The 18,616-nt window shown below is 40.2% G+C and overlaps 1 protein-coding gene and 1 long non-coding RNA gene across 10 annotated transcripts in view; one reads left to right on the forward strand and one right to left on the reverse strand.

Moving 5' to 3' along the window:
* DPF3 (double PHD fingers 3) overlaps window positions 1-18,616 on the forward strand; it is a 191,807-nt gene that overhangs the window by 127,370 nt on the left and 45,821 nt on the right. For all 9 annotated transcript variants that reach the window (XM_040700566.2, XM_025150554.3, NM_204639.3 and 6 more), the window contains one exon: window positions 10,540-10,677. In XM_040700566.2, the coding sequence (XP_040556500.1) occupies window positions 10,540-10,677 (138 nt within the window). The remainder of the gene's footprint in view (window positions 1-10,539; window positions 10,678-18,616) is intronic.
* LOC124418041 lies at window positions 9,360-16,986 on the reverse strand. Its single transcript, XR_006939528.1, has 3 exons — window positions 16,706-16,986; window positions 10,700-10,906; window positions 9,360-9,415 (listed from the first exon to the last, which is right to left on the reverse strand). It is a non-coding gene; the product is annotated as an uncharacterized LOC124418041 (long non-coding RNA).

Here is an 18,616-nt window from a genome sequence, read left to right on the forward strand (position 1 = left end):
GTGCCTTTCTTCATGTTACATTCTTTTTTGCTTCACTGTCATTTCTTAGAGGGGCACTTGCTGTACCCATGTGCTTTCAAGATTTCCCATCGTAAGGCCTGCTAAGAGTGTATGTGCAGTCAAAATTTGTACTAGAGTGCCTTCTATCATACAAGGCAACAACAACATAACAAAAATTAATAGAAGTAGGAGAATAATAGTAAGTCTTAACTTTTTTTTGACCCAAAAGCGGTTAGTGGTTTTGAGGAAAATTAGAACACTCCTATCTCCACTATTTAACTATCTTGCAGTGTTACTAACCTTAAAAGACCAACCACTGCTATGTCAATCTCTGGGTATTTTCTGCTTATTTTAAAAACATGAAGAAACATGGACATGCATTGTAAATGAAACCTATATCCCATATGGTCAAATAATCTTTCATAGTGAGACCAAGTGACTGCATAGTACAGCAATGAACATGTTGGGTATATTGCTTCATCAAGGTGAATATTCTTAGTGCTACTGGGAATAAGTAGAAGTGGAGAGACTTTCACATAAATGGAAGTGTCTGAACTGAAGAGGAAGAGCTCTTTACGGTTTGAAGAGCTGGGAGATTTCTACTGTAGTTAAATAGCTGCTTTTGCCTGTTAGAAGAACTACAATCTGTAGGATTATCTGGGAGGCCACTCTGTATCTTGTTGATTTCTACAGCTTTCTTCTGCTGGTATACACATAACTATCCTTACCAGTTTTCTGGAAAATCCCTCTAAATCCAAGGACACTTGTCAACAGTGCAGTTGTTCCAAGCATAATGTCTCTTTAATGTCTGATCTTGTTCTGCTTTTGGAGAGAACTCTTGACATGCATAGTAGTGATTTGCACTAAGTAGATAAAAATCTAAGATTCCAAAGCAGGCGGCAGAAATCTGAGCTGAAGTCTCTGTTTTGGTACATCATTGTACTGAAGGAATTTTGCCTTGGCTTACATTTTGAAGCATAAATTTCCTCTTTGGTTTTGGAAGTTTAAACTTTCCTATTTCGTTTGGCTGATACTTTTCATTTTTAAGAAACATGTAGTCAGAGGGTGAGTCATAAGGAGTTCTAGAATCCAGATTTTACACAGTAACTACTTCATTTTCCACTGTAGATAGCTGAGAATAGGGTTATGTATTAGCAGAACCCTTTCCTGACCGTGGAGCAGAAGAACTGTTGCAATTGCAGTGGCATCATCCTGAAATGGAATACTTCCCGTGCTTACTTTCTGTAGAACTGTTACATATAATTCATTGTGAGTAATTGGCTTGTCAATTTGAGGCTTCTTTCCTGCTTGGGTGATCACTGCACCAATAAATGATTTCCTTAATCAATTTTTTTTTCTTTGAAGTAATCTGCTAAATATGTTTATAGATAAATCTCAGTGTGATTATTAGATATCAGTTTGCAGTTCTTCGTGTAGAGATGTTTGGGGCAGATATTTTAGTTTTATGTGGAAACATATAGGCAAAAAACAATTAATTTGTTTCCTGTTTGGGAGAACATTATTCTTAGTAATTACGAGTAATTACCATAATGGGCGGTCATTACTTTTTCTCTATATTCTTTAACTTACCTCCAGGTTGCTTTTTCTGTATGCATTCTGATATTTGAATTTGGAATGTGATCACCAAGAAGAAGGTATAAGCGTATCTAAACCAAATTATTTTTGGTTTTTAAATGTATGACCGCAAATACGCGCATTTTTTCATATTCATGTGTTTGTAGGAAATAAGTGTATATCACTAAGTTTCATCAGGAATGGAAAGGTTTTATGGAACACCTAGTCTGTATCAGTAAAATGATGCAAGAACTGCATCCAGCTAACACTGTCCTTTGTACATAAGACAGCAGTGTTATTTCTGAAATGCCTACCATTGTTGGAAGAAGCATTCAGCTATGCACAAAAATGAATACATATCCCTCAGTACGGAGATTCCAAATTTCCAGTCAGTTTTAATACTGGGATCTTTTCAAAGCTCTAAAATTTTGTGTCATCTGATGTTCTTAGGAAAAGGTAGAACCTCTGTTTAATTGTTTGCTTGTTTTGTGGAATTAAACTTTAGTTAATTTTATTGAATATTTACTGTGTCAGAAGTTCAGAATGAAATATCTGGTCATTCCAAGCTGCTAACATAATCATTAAATTCTTTATTTCATTAAAATGGTAAGTGGAAAACTAGCTAGCCAGATTTTCACCGGCTGCACTGGACAGCATTGTACCTTGACTGATCTTAGGAAACAAAGCTTGGATAATAGAAATGGCAGGAAAACCTGGTGTGAGATGGGTACAGGCAGTAAATGGTACCACAGCAGAATGATCAGCTGTTGTATCAGAGCAGACCCAAATGTAGCCTGAATACTTGGTTAAAAGACAGAGCAGATGCCTGAATGGATAGTGAAAAGCAGGCTTGAGGAACAAAGCAAGATCTGTGGTGTCAGTCCAAAGAAGCTGAACATACACAGCTGTTCAAGATAAACTGGGCGTAGGATTTGAAAGGAGGAAGAGCATGAATTAATGTTAGGCACCTACATATGCAACCATAATTGATCTTGTGTGGTTGCCAAATGATATACTGGGGAACCGTCATCCTGCCAAGTCTTTTAGTCTTAGAATATCATTTTACTATTTTCATATTGTGTGTTATGTATTTTCTTTTTTGGGGGGATGGGGAGCATATCTGAAGTTGTATCTGGAAATGTGTTTTCTGGTTTAAAAGTTGCAGTCAGTTGTAGCACTAGAACTTCATGACTCTGGATGTCTAATTCCTTCAGCTATGCTACTTAGTTTGTGCTGAATGTCCAGAAGTTACCAACTTTCCTGCTGCCCATTCTCATTTGCCTGCTTTTGTTCTTTTCATTTTCTCCCTTGCCCACATTCATCTCATTTCCCTACTGTGACATACTGACACACATAATTACTTCCACCTTTGTTTTCTCTCACTATATCTGTGGAAAATTTCCCTGCCCACCTCTAAAAGAAGTTGCTTCTTTCTCTTTTTTTTTCTTTTACTTATATATCCTTATTTCCTTTTAGTTCTATTTCTGTACAAGCTGCAATTTTAGAGTAACAACTTATGTTTGTATGATGATCTTTATTTATAGTTCCTCTGAGGCTGAGATACGTATTCAGATCCATTCCTTGACCAAAAATGAGAATTGTCTGAAACCTTCTTATGATCTCTGCTGGATCAGCGACTAATGCAGCCTTACATATATCTAGAAACACAGAGCCCTACAGTCTTTTGTTGAAGCTGGTTCTTTTGTCAAAAACAGTTTAGTTTCAGGTTTCTCTAGAGACTTGAAGTGAATTTTCTCTGCTATCTCCTTTCTATGTCTGAAAACAGTTACTGTGGTTTCTTTCACCTGTGTTTTCTTCAGATCTTTTAATAAGCTTGTTTGTTTTCTCAAAAGATCTTCAAAGGATCTTACTTAAATAGTGTCCAGAACTAAGTAGAAGGTGCTGTTTTGAGTATGAAGCTGCTCAGAAGAAAGCTAAATGACTGATACATTTACATGTCATTTATATTTAACTATAGAACTTGGATTTGTGCCAGTTGCTCTGTTACATATCTATGAGAGGTACAGAGATGGCTGATCTATTGGTTTATCTAGTAAACCCATTTGCAATGCAGAATACTCATGAAAGCTATGCCTTCATGTTTCAGTGGCAGAGTTTTCACCTATGTCCCCCATATGACCAGTTGCTATAACTTCTTGTTCCTTTGCTGATCGACCTATTTCTACTGAGTCTGAATATCTATCATCTTTAGTTTCCTCATTGTACTGCCCTCTCCTGTTTATACCATGTTTTATTGACATTTTACTCGATGTCATATTAATATTTACTAATTATGTTACTGTTTGAAAGAATTTTTGATTGATAAAGCTTGCGTGATATATTTTTAATTACTATTCTGAGATTTTCTCCAAGAATCAGTTCTCTGCATGTTTGATTCTTTCACTCTCTATTCCACCTTCCAAATTAATTGTAAAAATAGAGGCAAGCATTGGGCCCAAAATGGACTCTTTCAGGTACTTGAAGATGCAGAAAAGTGCCTTGTGAAGTTTTCAAAAGATTAGGCTCCTAGTTCTCGCTGATTTCCACTGGAGGTAGGCTCTTAAACTGTTTTCTGTAAATATACCACTACGTGCCTATCTGCTTATATTATGCCTGTAGATCATATAAAGCTTGGTCTCTTGGTGAACACTTTGAACTTGATGATGAGCTAATAATTATTATTTAGAACACGTTTTTGTTTATGAAAATGTTTGACCATGCATTCAAATCATTAGAATTTGAAGCATACCCCTGATTTTTCTGCGAGTTCATCAGCCGGCAGGGTATTGAAACTCCATAGCTTTAAGGTTATTTTTTTCTTCTCCATTCCCTTTCTCCACTAAATGTATCACAGATTCTGCCAACAAATGCTGGAATTCTGCTAAGTTTCAATGGGAATTAAGGATCTCTCTCTTTAAGGTTCTTTTAAAAAGTTAATTGTTATGTTGTTCTAGCATGACTTGCCAAATGCAATTCTTTGAGGCCTACTCCTTAGGAACTATTTTCCTGTATATGATCACAAAGTGACTCCTCTAGTAATTACCTTAATAACTTCACTTGCCTTCTTTCTTCTCTCCTTGAAGTGGACTTGATTCTACTGTACACTTTATAGAAATTAACTCATTGATTCTTTGAAAGGTTTGCTGGGATACCAAGACTTGCAAGATAAATCATGATGTAGGCTGATTTTATGTTTTCTGAGACTTAATCTGTTGTCTTAATTCTCACTGATATTATGAATGAGTCAAGCACTGTTACTGCTGGTTCTTAGAACAGACCTTCAGTTAAATACCACGATGACAAGCTTATTTGAAAATTCTTTGATTTTAGCATTATGCTTTTACATGCTTCTTGTAAATCTCCATCATGACTTCAGCTCCCCTTTAAACTTCAGCAGTGTAAGCCCTAAATAATCTCTTGGTATTATCCTTTCTAGTGAATCTCTAAGTAGTTAATAAGCAGTGAGATCTAGAGTAAGATGGTTGTTCAGATGAACCCAACAAGCAACTCTCCCACCATAGCTGCTCTACTTAGCATTCATTGACAACATCAACGCTAGAAAATCCAACATCAGAAAGGAAAGAAGTCTCGAGTGGGACACGTGGGAAGAGGGGAAAAGAATTGACTGTAACAATTGATTTTGCTCCTACAGTGTATCTGCTTTTTGCTTTGTTTCTGCTAGCAATTTATTTATGAAATGTGGAAGTATATAGTGCTCAATATAGGTATTGTTGACCTGTATGTGTATTGCTTTGGAATTCAGCATATCTGTGATCTTAATACAGAAGATAGCTTCTGGGACTTGTCCCTCTGGGAACACAGAAACAAAGACTATTTACTACCCTCAGAAAATCCTCTAAATAACTGCTTCGGTAGAAGAGGTGTGAAGCATGACAATGCTGATCAAAGAGGTACAAACATAATGCCTTTCTGTCTGTGGAGATCACAATGCATTGTGTTAACATCTGAGATCTCTAGATATGCAGAGAGTGGACATAGCTGTAACAGTGAAAATTATATCACCGAATCAGTGCAATACAAGGAATAGGTTTTGTTTGGAGTAGAGGGAATGGTGGGACAAGAAGCTAATTTTGAGGAATGGCTGCCTGCTAGCAGTTGACTTAAGTTTAGTATTTGACACAGCTCAGTTGAGAATAAAGAACAGGAGGCAAAGGAGAAAAGCAAAGACAATGAAGGAGCTAGATTCAGTAAAAAAAAAAGAAAAACGAAAAAAAACCTGCTTATACTCCCTCAATTTCCTGTTTCCACTAAAAACATGGATTGTTTCCTTCTGTGTCATACTGGTGACAGATTGTGCAAAATGTATGTGGAGAGCTGGCTGGAACATAGCTCACAGCCTGCCAAGGACCAAATGTGTAACAATTTCAAAATGACAGCAACACAGCTATTAAATATTTGATGAGGAAATCTTTTAAGTCATAGATTTCAAACCTCCTTTTAAAGCAGGGGAAGTATTTGATATTAATTTTACTCATAGAGAAGCTTAAACAGATAGAAAATTGCTTATCCAAAGAGCTACTGGCTCTTACAGGCCAGAACTTAGAACAGAGCTCTCTTTTATGAAGTACTCAATGCTTGTGATTAAACTGTCTGCAAATTATGTTTTTTTTCCCCCATAACACAGTTGTGTAATTTCTTCATTTCAGTCTTGGAAGGAATGTAAAGTCCTTCATAGGAGAGAGTCTGGTAACCTAATAAAATCTGCCTCATCTGTGCTGTTTGATCTGCACTGCCATGTTAGTGCTTACTTACTCAGCTTCTTTCTGAGATGGCATTCACATCAGGTTGTAGAAAATACGTTCTCTGAATGCAAGAGGAACTGGAGTGGGTTATGTTCTACAAACTTCAGCTGCTTTCATTGGGCTCGGCTACCTAATTAAAGCTGAAGTCAACTTCCCAGTGTTGAGATTCAGGATGAAATCTACCACATGCAAGGATGATGAGCCTACCCAGCATGGAAAATTAAAGATAAAGCAGTCAAAGCCACTGAAAGAAAGGCAAGGCAACCCAGCAAAGTTTATGAAAGGCACACTCTCAGTTACTATGTATGAGCTGTGTAGTGTTAGAACACACTAGCATACATTTCTGACTGGGGGAACCAGTTCCCATTATGCTTTTGTCAGCTCAGAGAATGAGAAAGATGTGATGTGAACATTGGTCTGGGTGCTGGAACTCATGAATTCTAATCCTGGTAATGACGAAAGATCACTGTGTGGGCAAGCCACTTAACCCCCCTGTGGTTCTCTTGTTTTAGAAGTGAAACGAGTATTTCCCACTCAGGAATGTGGAGGAAGATTAATTAATGTTTGAAAAGCCAGTCTTGTAGTGGGAAGAGTTATATAAGAGCTAAGTGTTCATTAATGATCACCCTTTTATAGAAACTGCTTCTTAGCATGGTGATACGGTAGATTAATAAAATGTGCTCTATCTGAAAAATAAGAGGTAAAGAATTTGGGAAGATTTCAATCTGTTGGAGAAACCACAAAGCTCAGACTTAGCTTTTATTTTAGGTTTCAAACTGTCACTGAAGCCAATGACTCCTTTACCTGACTAATATCATGATAACCTTTTTCCCCTACAGAAGTCTAATTTGCTTGGGGAATAGGAAATCTCTGTAGTTTCAACTCATGTTTTAGAATCTTTCCATGACAGAACATGAATTTGAAAGGAGAAGAAGTCTAGACATCCATAAAAAAAAAAAAGGCTGCTGGAAGCTGCATATCTTTGGTCCTACAAAGGATCTGCTGAAACTGTGTAAACAGAACTCCTTTACCTCAGTGCTGGTTATAAATTCCTCCAAATTCCTTTTTAGCTAGGAACGTCTCAGCTTGCTGCCACCCTTGAAGGCTCTCTCAAAGAATTTTGCCTGTGAAAAAGGCCCAGCTGCAGAATTACCACAGCCTTGGTTTATATTGATGCTTGCTGATTTTTCCTGTTGAGTTTATATACATACATATATATTTTTTTTGCTGGAGAAGGGAAAGCCTGAAAACCCATCTGATTTCCTATGCCATCTTAAGCTCTGTGGCTGAAATCCCTGCAGGATCTTGTAGGGAATGGAGACAAGGCCACAGCCTTGGGAGTTTCTTCAGAGAATGCAAGCTTCATTCTGTGCATTGAGGGAGAAAGCTGTCTGAGACCTTTATTAAAAGATGCTTTGCTTTTGCAAGACAACAGCTAGAATCATTGGGGCTAGAATCATAGGTATGTTTTCATGTAGGCCTAAATGGAATGAAGTTTGGTAGAATTTTTAGAAATATTCAAATATTTTTTTTATTCAAAATTAAAACAAACAAACAAACAAAACAAATAAACAAAAACCACAACAAACACCAGCAGTGAAAATGGGAAACTGGACTGGGTTTTAGATATTATCTGTTTTTACAGCTAGGTTAGTAGTAATGCAGGATCAAGCAGGGTAAGAGCAAGATACAATTGGATAGTGTATATCACATAGCTATTGATTCCAGGTGCCTCTCGTTTGTTAGTACAGTACTGATTGTCTGTCTGTGCTCTGAATATAAGTTAAACAGGGAAGTTTTTGAGCAGTATTAATAATTCATAGCAAAAATATGATTTTTAACTTCTATCTTCAAACACACAAATAAGGTGGTTAGAGCAGGATACTTAGTGAAATGCTTCAATAATCTGCTAGGAATGTTAATCTCTTTCTCCGTTTTAATAAATGCTATTAGAGTTGCTTAATTAGAGGGAGTTATCCTTCTGTAATAATTTAAACAGTGAGAATTTTGTAGCTGTCTCTGGTTTGATGGTGACTTCTGAGTTACACTTTTCCAAATATTCGAAAAGTGGATGCTAAGTTACACAGAACTGTGGGCTTCTTGTTGTTTTACTCCTTGTCAGCAGCTGTTTCACTGCTTGTCCTTTATTTTGTAAGATTTCAGATGAGCAGTAGGTGGTTCTGCTCTCCAGAATGGAGTAGAAAAATACTGAGGGACATGATTTAGTGGGAAATTTTATTGATAGGTAGATGGTTGGACTTAGATGATCTTAGAGGTCTTTTCCAACTTTGGTGATTCTATGATTCTGTGACTGCTACTAGAAGAAGGGAGACCAAACTTGTGTTCTGAGGACAGCATGCACTGAATACCAGTCTAACTGTTCAAAAAATCTGGCAGTACAGTTAGGTTTACAGCACAGATGCTTGAAAGAATGGATGAGCATATGCATCTGGGCATTTTAATCCTTCCCAGCTTCTCTTCTGCAGGAATTTTCATTTCTAAATCAAGGGAATTCAAAGACTTAATACCCCTTTGCTTGGGATGCACTGCATTTGGAAAAAAACCTCAGTTCTGTTAGAGTGACTACATGATCACCATCTTTCAGAATGGAGAAAACTGGGATAAAAGTATCTAATCTTCCAGTTCAGTCATTTTATTTATATCATGGGGTTGTATCACGTGTTTATAATAAAGCATTTTCCTTAAGGGAGTTTACAAATAAGTTAGAAGAGACAGAGAATGAAATCTGTTATCATGCTAGGCTTTGATTTACAATTTTCTATCCTTTGTTGTACACTGTGGAACATCGACTGGCTTTTTGTGAGCAGCAGCAGAAAAGTAAAATAATGGAGGTTTTACTTAGATGTGAATTATTGCGGTGAGTCTTTTTATGATTTTTTTTGTTTATTTGTTTGCTTCTTTTTAGAGTTTAATGACATAGATATAATTACTCAGTTGTCTGTGGAATGGGAAGTAAGTACCTGTATGCATTGCAAGATTCATTTCAGGCATCACGTTGAGTGAAGATTTTAGGACTGTGGATGGTGACTTCCCTCTTGGAGATCTTTTGAAGAGGCCTGACATAAAGACAGAGAATTAGAGGCTGATGAGTTCTGTTTTATCTTCTGGCACACCTTCCTAGCAAACTATGTGGGACAGAGTACTGGACACAACACTTATTCCTGAGTGAAATCCTTCAGACTGATGAAGTTGTACAGTGACTGAATATGTAATTAGGAGGAAAAATCTGCAGGAAGGCCACTAAGCTTCTGCCTTTGTTTACTAGTCTTCTAAAATGGCAGTATCAAATACAATTTGAAAGATGAAATATCTGCATAAAAGAAAATGGACATTCAGAGAATGCTTTGAAGATAAAAAGAGAGAACTTTAAGAAACAGTAACGTGCATTAAAATCTTTATAGAAGCTCAATTTGTATATAATGAATTTAATGATGAAGTTTGCCCTTGCATTGAGCTTCTACACTTTGTAGACCTTTCATCAGCCTGAATTGTTTATTCTTGTTCTTAATGCCTGTTGACTTAGTCTTAAAACAAACAAACAATTCAGAAGGAGGATTCCAGGATTCCACGTCACATTTTATTCTATTTATTAGGATTCTGAACGTGAAGTTAACCTGGATGAGGAAGAATCACTACTATTCTTCTAGGAAGAAACTGTGAATGACTTCCATCTCCTTGTCTTGACTGGGAATTGTGAACAAAGCTATTTATTGCCTTTTTAAATAAAGCCTTTTGTAATTTTGTTTTCTTTTCCCAGAGATCAATAATCAAGAAAATAATGTCCTTTCTTCTTGGTCCAGTTCCTTTTGCTGTGCATTGTTTAGCATCAACATCAGAGCTGGGGCATTTCATTTAATTTTATGTGCAATCTTGTTAGTAATCTCAGCAGAGAGGATTAGGGCTGTATGAGCTGCAGAGACTGGATGTTCGTTTGTCTAGGCCAGCAGGAAGGGCTGCTGGCAGCATGGGAAGAGTTCTTATCTGGGGATATGGGGCAGCAGGGCTGGTGTCTGTCACCTTTCACTGACACCCACTGGGAGCACTTCAGGCAGGGACGTGGAATGTGTGGTGCTACTTCCAGGGGAGGAGGGGGTGCTGTTTAAAGAATGCTGTCATTGTTTCAGGTTGTCCTGATGTTTCCATTCTCTCTTCTTCTCCCTCCTGTTCCCTTTCCTCACAGTCTGCGGCAAGCGTTACAAGAACAGGCCTGGGCTGAGCTACCACTATGCTCACACTCATCTTGCTAGTGAAGAGGGTGATGAAGCCCGGGAGCAGGAGACCCGCTCTTCTCCTGTCCACAGAAATGAAAACCACAAACGTGAGTAGTATTTTCCCTTTACCTTTGAGATCCTTTTCGGGGATGTTGCCTTCATCTGTTCTTTGCTTTGTGGAGGCTGGCTTGATTGCCTGGCTCCGTTGTGAGTGATTGGTACCTGGATGCTTGGAGCTAATCAGCTGCAGCTCACACCAGTGCTGGCTCAGCTAGTCAGGAATTCATCTCAAACCCAGCATTATCTCTGCAGCAAGTCACTTTTCCATTACTGCTCCTGTGGGGAGGAGGTGTCAGAGAGAGGGGGGAAAAGAAGAGCTGCCCAACCCACCTATTGTCAAGCAACCTCTCAGTGGCTGTTAGTGGGGATGTCAAGGAAATGCACATTCTGTTTCAGGGGGCTGTCTTTGTTTTGCCTTTGAATAAGACACCTTTATCCCTGCTTCAGATTTTTCAATATGAAATTCACAGCTTCTGTCCTCCTTATCCCTGCCTTTCTTCCTCAAAAGCCTCACACTCAACTTTACCAAAAGATGCTTCTTAGTTACAGTTTTGGAAAATCTATGAAAAAATATCAGTTCTCTGCAAGGGGTGCTGGAACGTGAGATGAGTTACATGCCTAGATTTCCTACACCAGTGCAAGGCTGAAAGTAATGCCTGAATGGCCGTATTTGTCTATCCTTCCTCTGTTTCTTAGGCATAGAGCAGGAGATTAAGGAGCCTGTGCTATGTACTAATTTTTCATAAGACTGGCAAGTCTCTAAGCTGCTGTTTCTCAGTTTTCCAGTGTGCAATACTATGGGATAGTTGCTTTTACCTTGGGATTTGCGTAGATACCTTTGTTCACTTTTGAAAAGTCCTTTCAAATCACAGTGTTAGCTGTGTCATTTTAGTTCAGAGTAATGAACAATGCAAACAAAGCGATAAAATGCTTATGGGAAGAAATATCCAGGCAAACATTATAATGTGTTATGAAGAAGTGGAAGACTTACGGAAGTAGGAAAACATTTTCTTTCAAGTCATATAATTGATAATTGTCCCCAGGGATGGAGGGGAGGGGGTTTCCTTCCTCCAAAGCATCTGCTGCTAGCCACTGTCTGAGCTTGAAGGGCCACTCCCATTTGGCAATCTCAGTGTTTCTGTCACTTTTATGCCCTGCTTTTCAGTTATTCATGTGTTTGGTAGGTTCACAGTAAAGGTAATTTTGACTCCTCCAGCTGTTGACAAACTTGAGCTGTCAGTGCACTAAGAGCAGCTTAGACAGGCTGGAGACTGTCAACGTTCAGCCACTAGCTTTTGTTTACTTAGCATTTACGTTATCTCTGAGTTTTGTAATTGTTGGCTTTTTTTTTTTTTTTTTTTTGATGCCTGCAATATTTAGTTATAGCTATGTACCCGAGAGGTGTATCACAAGTCTCTATTGAGTTAATATCCATAATGGCTTTGCACAGATGATCAGACAAAGAAGGGTAGTGTATTTTACCCTTCAACTTGTCACAGAGGTCAAGGACAGTCTCAGTCCTTATCCCTTCTGGTATTAAGAATTTATTAAAGTTAGCAGGAAGAGGAGCGAGAAAAGCTGTGGAAAAGTTAGCAGCAGCAGGACTTAGCCCATGGAAAGAAAGGTTTGTTCTGCCATTTGAAAGGGGTAGAACAGGAGCTACTCAGGCTTGTGTTCCCCCAGAGTTTCTGTGTAATGCATGTGCAGCAGAGGGAATCTGCTAAAGCACAGATCCCAAAACAGGCAGAAGTACAAAACCAGTGGGGTAAAATCCTCTGACATCCAGATTCCTAAGCAGAAAGAATCTGCTCAACAACCAGGCAGCAGCCAGTGAGGTACAGGCAACAGCTATGCGAATGTAAAGATCACCCCTGGGGAAAGTCCCAGACGCTGGAAGGTAACTCTCCCAAATGGTTTAGCTGTCGCAGTCTCTGTTTGTTCCTTTTTGCCTGTTTATTTGTTTACAGCCTTTAGCTCAGATCTTGCATCTTTGCTCTTTCACTTGGTGATATTTAATTTATGCTGCCATTTATCTTCCATGTGAATGCTAATTGTCCACATTGCTAATGTGCAGTCATTAAATGGTCCCTTTGTACAGGAGGATGGTGGGGAGCCAGAGCATCAGATCTTTCCTCTCCCCTAAGAACTGCGCGGCATGTGTTATGAATTAGATTTGACAGGTTTGCAGTATTGCAAGGCTTGGGCTTCAAGAATCCTCTCTGCATGGGCTTGGGGGAAAAGGGAGGGAGGAGGGGGGGGATTTTAATCCAAACAGCTAATCTGCAACCTACTGAACAGGAGGGCCAGAGATATGGCATAGAGCAGGATCTGGTTATTTGCTTAGCAGTGTGTCAGAGAGATATGAGCAGCCTGATTTAGCAATGGCAAAGCAAATTCAAACCAGCCATTTGGAATTTGTCACGCTGTGGGAGGTGAGCATTGGGTCAGCGAAGTTCAGGCAGGCAGGCATTTGCAGCGTGAACTTCCTTTGTACCTAAGTGTCTGCAGTAGCTTCTGCAGTCTCTGCTCCTTGCAGTACCTGCAGTAATGGCAGCTTTGCTTATGCAGGAATGAGCTTTCTCGAGCTCAGCTCCTACAAGATTCAGTTACCAATGCCATGGCTGGAGCCAGCTCAAGACCTGATGGCTTCCTGCACACCCAAACCCATTTATCTTTACTCTTCTCCTCCTGCACAGACCAGTTTGGATAGTTCAGTAAATTATCCAGGGACTGGAAAAGAGTTTTAGATAGGAATAACCTATCTGGAAATGAAAGCCACTGAAGAGATGTGTATTAAAGAAGATGACTGACCCAAACCTCAAGTCTCACTACTCTGGCACGTCTCACTGTCTTTGGCAGGTGCAGAAGGTTTATTTACAACTCAGCTGTCCTTTTTGTAGATTATCCTTTGAATCAGGGAAGATAGTTGAACAGCATTCTCTTGCTTTTGCCTTTCCTAAAACACCTTGGCCTGAGCTTTGTTTGAGCTTTAGCTGCTTTGTTTGTATGTCTTATCTAGCCCTTTGACACAGATATATAGTCTTTCCTCAGTGCTTAGTCTTGCCTTCACCTACACACCCATTTATCACTGACACGCTTTCTGATTTTTGGCATGAGTATGGACTTGTGAAAAAGAGATTATAGAAAACCTTTAAAAAAGCCAACTCCCCTTTTCCTCAAGTCCGCCAATAAAAAAGAAATAACCCCACACCATTTTCAGCATTTTTTCTGCTGCCTTTTCCTCCACATGTTGGCACTGGCAGCGTGAGATTTGTGAGCTCAGGGTGCATCCAAGACTGCCACAAAACACCTGCTGTTTTATTCCATCTCACTGTATGGGTACAGGCCAGCTCTGGGGGCAGCTGGTGTTCACAAATTTGGAGACACTTCTGATATAGGAATTACATTAGACTTCTGTCTATTGAAATGTATGTGTGAATGAGTGTGCTAATATAAATGCACTTCCTTAATTCCCAGGAGAATAGGATAGTCTGTCTGCGTGGAGAAAAACTGCATCCCAGTTAAAGAAGAAGAATTTTCAGGGGCATTTTGCTGTGTGAAGCATTGGTTAAGGGCAGCTGAGTAGTAAACAGCAACTGAACTTATGCCCACAAGCACTTTGGCCAATGATGATCCTAAATAAAGCACATTGTGCTGACTGTTGCTGGCCTAGTTGTCATGTGCAAGTTGGGTCTTACCCTGCAATAAGATTAATTAACAAGAATGTGGTTCTGTGCACTCCTGTCACTCTGCAAGCTTGAGCATCTAACCTGGAAAACCACCTGTTTATGTTATTTTGTGGTATTGGCCTGTTGTGCCCAGTTGCATTGCAGATTTTATGATGTGGATAAATCGCTACTGGAGAGACCAGCCAAAGTTGTTTGTGTACTCTAAGCATAATTGGATACCCAGTCTCCAGAGATAAAAAATTAATGTGCTAACCTCAGTTTGCCTTCAAGCTGTCCTCCAGCTCCCCCACACAGTCATCTTTGAAACATTTTTATTTCCATCCAGGCAGGGGGCTGGCTATGAATAAATGACGAGAGTCAGCCCCTCGGTTGGAGATGAGCTGTTTGTTCCTCTCCACAAGCAGCATCAATTTGAAAAGCTACATCAGGCCTACTTTTTCCCTGCCTCAGTGCTTATCCTCACTGGGGCCATGATAGGAGCCACATCTGAATGCAAGGGTGCATCAATGCCCACCTTGTGACAAGATACCCTGCAGCAGCAGGTGCCTTTTCAGTGAGAACATGTACATTGCCTTGATTTGACTTCTCATTAGTTTAATCTCTCTCTCTCTCTTTTTTTTTTTCCTAGGGCTAGTTTTAATGAAGAAAAAAAGAATACTAAAAGAAGCTGGAAATGAATAATGATTTCCACTCAAACTCTGTTTGCAGTTGTAAATTTCTCAGATTTTTAGTTCCTATGTTCTGAGATGTTAAGATATTTAGTTTTGCAATACTGGAAAATCTCAAATTATGTACAGGGACCCATAGGGAGCCTTTGGTAGACCTGTTTGGAGGGGTTTTTTTTGTTGTTTGTGTGTATGTGTGCTTATTTTTCTGTGTGTATGTGTTGTATTTTCATGTACTCCTTGGCCAGAACCTGCAATGTTTTAGATGTTCAGCTCTCAGAGAAGCACCTGTCAGTAATTTGTGGAAAAATATTTCCAATTTGACTAATTGAACACCACGTGTTGCTCCAACAACGTCAGCTCTTGTGACCGAACAATATTGTTTATGTGTTTATATATATATATATATATTTTCTTCCCATCTCCATGCTTTTTTGTCCTCAGTGTAGATTTCAAACCTAGTAAGACCCAACATATTTGATATGGTTTGAGCTTAGGTGCTCTGCCTTCTCACATTCCTCCAATCAGCAATTTCTAGAGCCAAAGCCTACAGCATATTCCAGTTGTATGAATGCTGAGGGCTGCTGCCAGCCTGGGCTCCATATTGGTCACTGTGACCCCTCCTTGTATTCCCTGTGCTGACAGATATGCTGTATTTCAATGGCCAGAGGCCAAGTCTCAGGAGAGGAACCTTGCAAAATCAGAAAATCTGTATTTTAAAATGTCAGATTCTTTTGTCTGCATTACTGTTCTTATCTCCTACTGTTTGTTCTCGTGATGCACTGGAGAGTTAGATCATGATCATTCTCAATGATTCACTGCAAGCAATGGGATTTCGGCCCTTGTCTTAGGTGCTCCTGCATAAGACTCTCTGAGATCATTGCACTGACATTTGTATGAAGTATGCCTTATGATGCAGGAACACTGACTCCCCAGATCTACGAGATCTCAATAGCTCATGTCGTATTTCCTTGCTCTGCCTCCCGCTGCCCACCTTCCAACCCATTTCTTCTTTGTTGAAGTTAGGGCCATATCAACTCCTGTAAAAGATGTGATCAATTGCTCTTCCTTCTGCATTCAGAGGCTTTCTGTGACTCCTTGAGATTGCCTGCTTCTTGTAGTGCTCCCTTCTTGCAGCTTGTAGTGCTCCTTGGCTGTCTCTCTCCATGCACAGAGCATGTAGCACAGGCAACCTGTCAGAGTTGCTAAAAACTGTGTGAAGACGATAGCTTCCTCTCTCCTCACAGCACCAACTAACCCAAAAAGGAGACCAAATCCAGTTGCTAGGGTGAACTGGCCGTATTTCTTGTGAGCGGTTGGCAGCACCTCTTGCAGCAGCACAGCCTGCTTCTCTGGCTGCCAGCAAAAGATGTGCTCATTTTGCTCAGTGGAGGGTGGGGCAGTGTGGAGAGCCCAGGGTAGTGAGGTGTGGGGATGTGCAGAGGGGTGAGCTTGGTGCTGGGAACAGAGCAGCAGCAGTTCCCAATGCTACACACCCAGGTTCACGCTCACTCCAAGCAGAAATTATGCGATTCAATACTGTGCCACATCAGCAGAGTGGTGTCACCACCGGATGTGGCTGTGGCTCTAACCAGGTGTTGTCCTACTCTTCTCTCAGAAACTATACTTCAAAAAAAAGCCATGGTCTGAGTGCTGCTTCTCTCCCCTCTCTCCTAAATACCTGTTTTTTGTTTTTGTTTTTTTTTACTTTGTTGTAATACCTTGCTTGAGCCTGCCTATCCTCCGCAGATGTGTTCTGAGCAGCAAATTAAGGGGCCGTGCCTCAATTCCTTACACTTGAGAGATGAAGTAATAACAGGTGGCAAGACCACAGGCAGGCCCAGCCTGGCACTGCGGTCGCCATGGAAACGGGCCAGACCTGCGAGGGATGAGTGCTGTCAGCGGCGGGGGAAGGCGAGCTGAGCACATGGGGCCACTTACGCCATAGGTTGGGACTATCTGTCACCAGGTCCTCCAAGAGGCTCTGTGAAGGCAGGCGCAGGCTCCTGCCCAGCATTTTGCTGCACGGGCGGCTAAATGGTGGACTTGTACTTCGGCAGTGAAATGAAGGGAGGCGTCGGAAATGAAAACTGGACCCCACGCAGCCTCAGACAAAGAGTCTTGTACAATTCATTAAAAAAAAAAAAAAAAAAAAGGCAAATCCCTGCACCGTTTTCTCTGTTGCAAAGTGCACTGACTTGATTCAGGTCTGCATGCAGGTTCCCATGGTCTGTTGTGCTCTGGAAATTTCTGTTGCAAACAGAGTAAACGGCCTTTTGAATTGAATTGAAACCTTCAATGGACCTTATTGGTTTTGGATCAGGCCCAGAAGAAAAAGGTGAGAGCTGGACAAAATGTGTTAGGAAAAATCCCTTTGGGAGTGCATTTATGTCTGATTGTAGCCAACTCACTGTAACCATTTAAAAAACAGTACAATAGCCCCCCTCCCCCCGACCCTGAGACGTGCTCTGGTCCTCCTCCTCCGCTGCCTTTCGAGACTTGTGAACAAGATACAAAACAGATAAAATGCTGGCAGACTTAGATGCACAGCTTACACCATGGCTAAGTATTATGCTGTAGTACCTGTAAGTTGAAGAAATACCTGTGGCTGTGATTTCTACCTCTAAGTGTTTTAGGGATTGTAATCCAAATAATTAAGACAACTTCGCTTAGAAATCAGAAATTTGAGAAAATGCAGGGTTCTAGTCATTTAACTTTTTGTTTGTTTGTATAAAAGGGTCGCATTTTAAAGGAAAGTCATATAAGATATTTATATTCTGGGTTTTCAGGTTAAAACCAGGGGCAATAATTGTTTCTTTTGAATTTGCTGTTCATTCTAAGTATTGTCTTCATCCATGAGAGCTAGAAACTGAGATTCTTACTGTGGTATGTGGTTCCGGAAGATGATGTTGAAAAGAAAAATCCTAATTTATTGATGTTATTTTACTACAAGTAACTTTTTTATTATTATTAAAGAGGGAAGGTAACTTCTAGTTTCTTTGATTACTCTGGGAGAGAAGGGAATTCTGAATTTTGTTCAGAACTCCTACCTTCAAAATCAAGAAAGCAGAGAAGTTATTTTATTTGAACTTATTGTTGAAACAATAGAAGGGAGGGATGCCATCCAGAGGGACCTGGACATGCTTGAAAAGTGGGCTCATGAGAACATATTGAAGTTCAACAATGCCATGTTCAAGGTGCTGCACTTGGGTTGAGACAATCTCAGATACGAATGTAAACTGGGAGAAGAACTCATTGAGACTGGCTCTGCAGAGAAGGACTTCAGGGTCCTGATGGACAAAAGCCTGGACATGAGCTTGCAGCCCAGAAGGCGAACTGTATCCTGGGCTGCATCAATAGAGGGGTGGCCAGCAGGGAGAGGGAAGGGATTGTCCTCTTCTACTTTGCCCTTATGAGACCCCTTTGGAGTACTGTGTCCAAGCCTGAGACCCCCAGTACAGGAAGGATGTGGAGCAGGTGGAGCAAGTCCAGAGGAGGGCCATAAACACGATCAGAGGGCTGGAGCACCTCTTGTATGATGAGAGGTTGAGGAGCTGGAATTGTTTAGCTTGGGGAAGAGAAGGCTTCAGGGAGACCTTGTTGCAGTCTTCCAGTACGTGGAAGAAGCTTAC

This window comes from Gallus gallus, chromosome 5 (genome assembly GCF_016699485.2).
Source record: "Gallus gallus isolate bGalGal1 chromosome 5, bGalGal1.mat.broiler.GRCg7b, whole genome shotgun sequence".
Taxonomy (NCBI): Eukaryota; Metazoa; Chordata; class Aves; order Galliformes; family Phasianidae; genus Gallus; species Gallus gallus.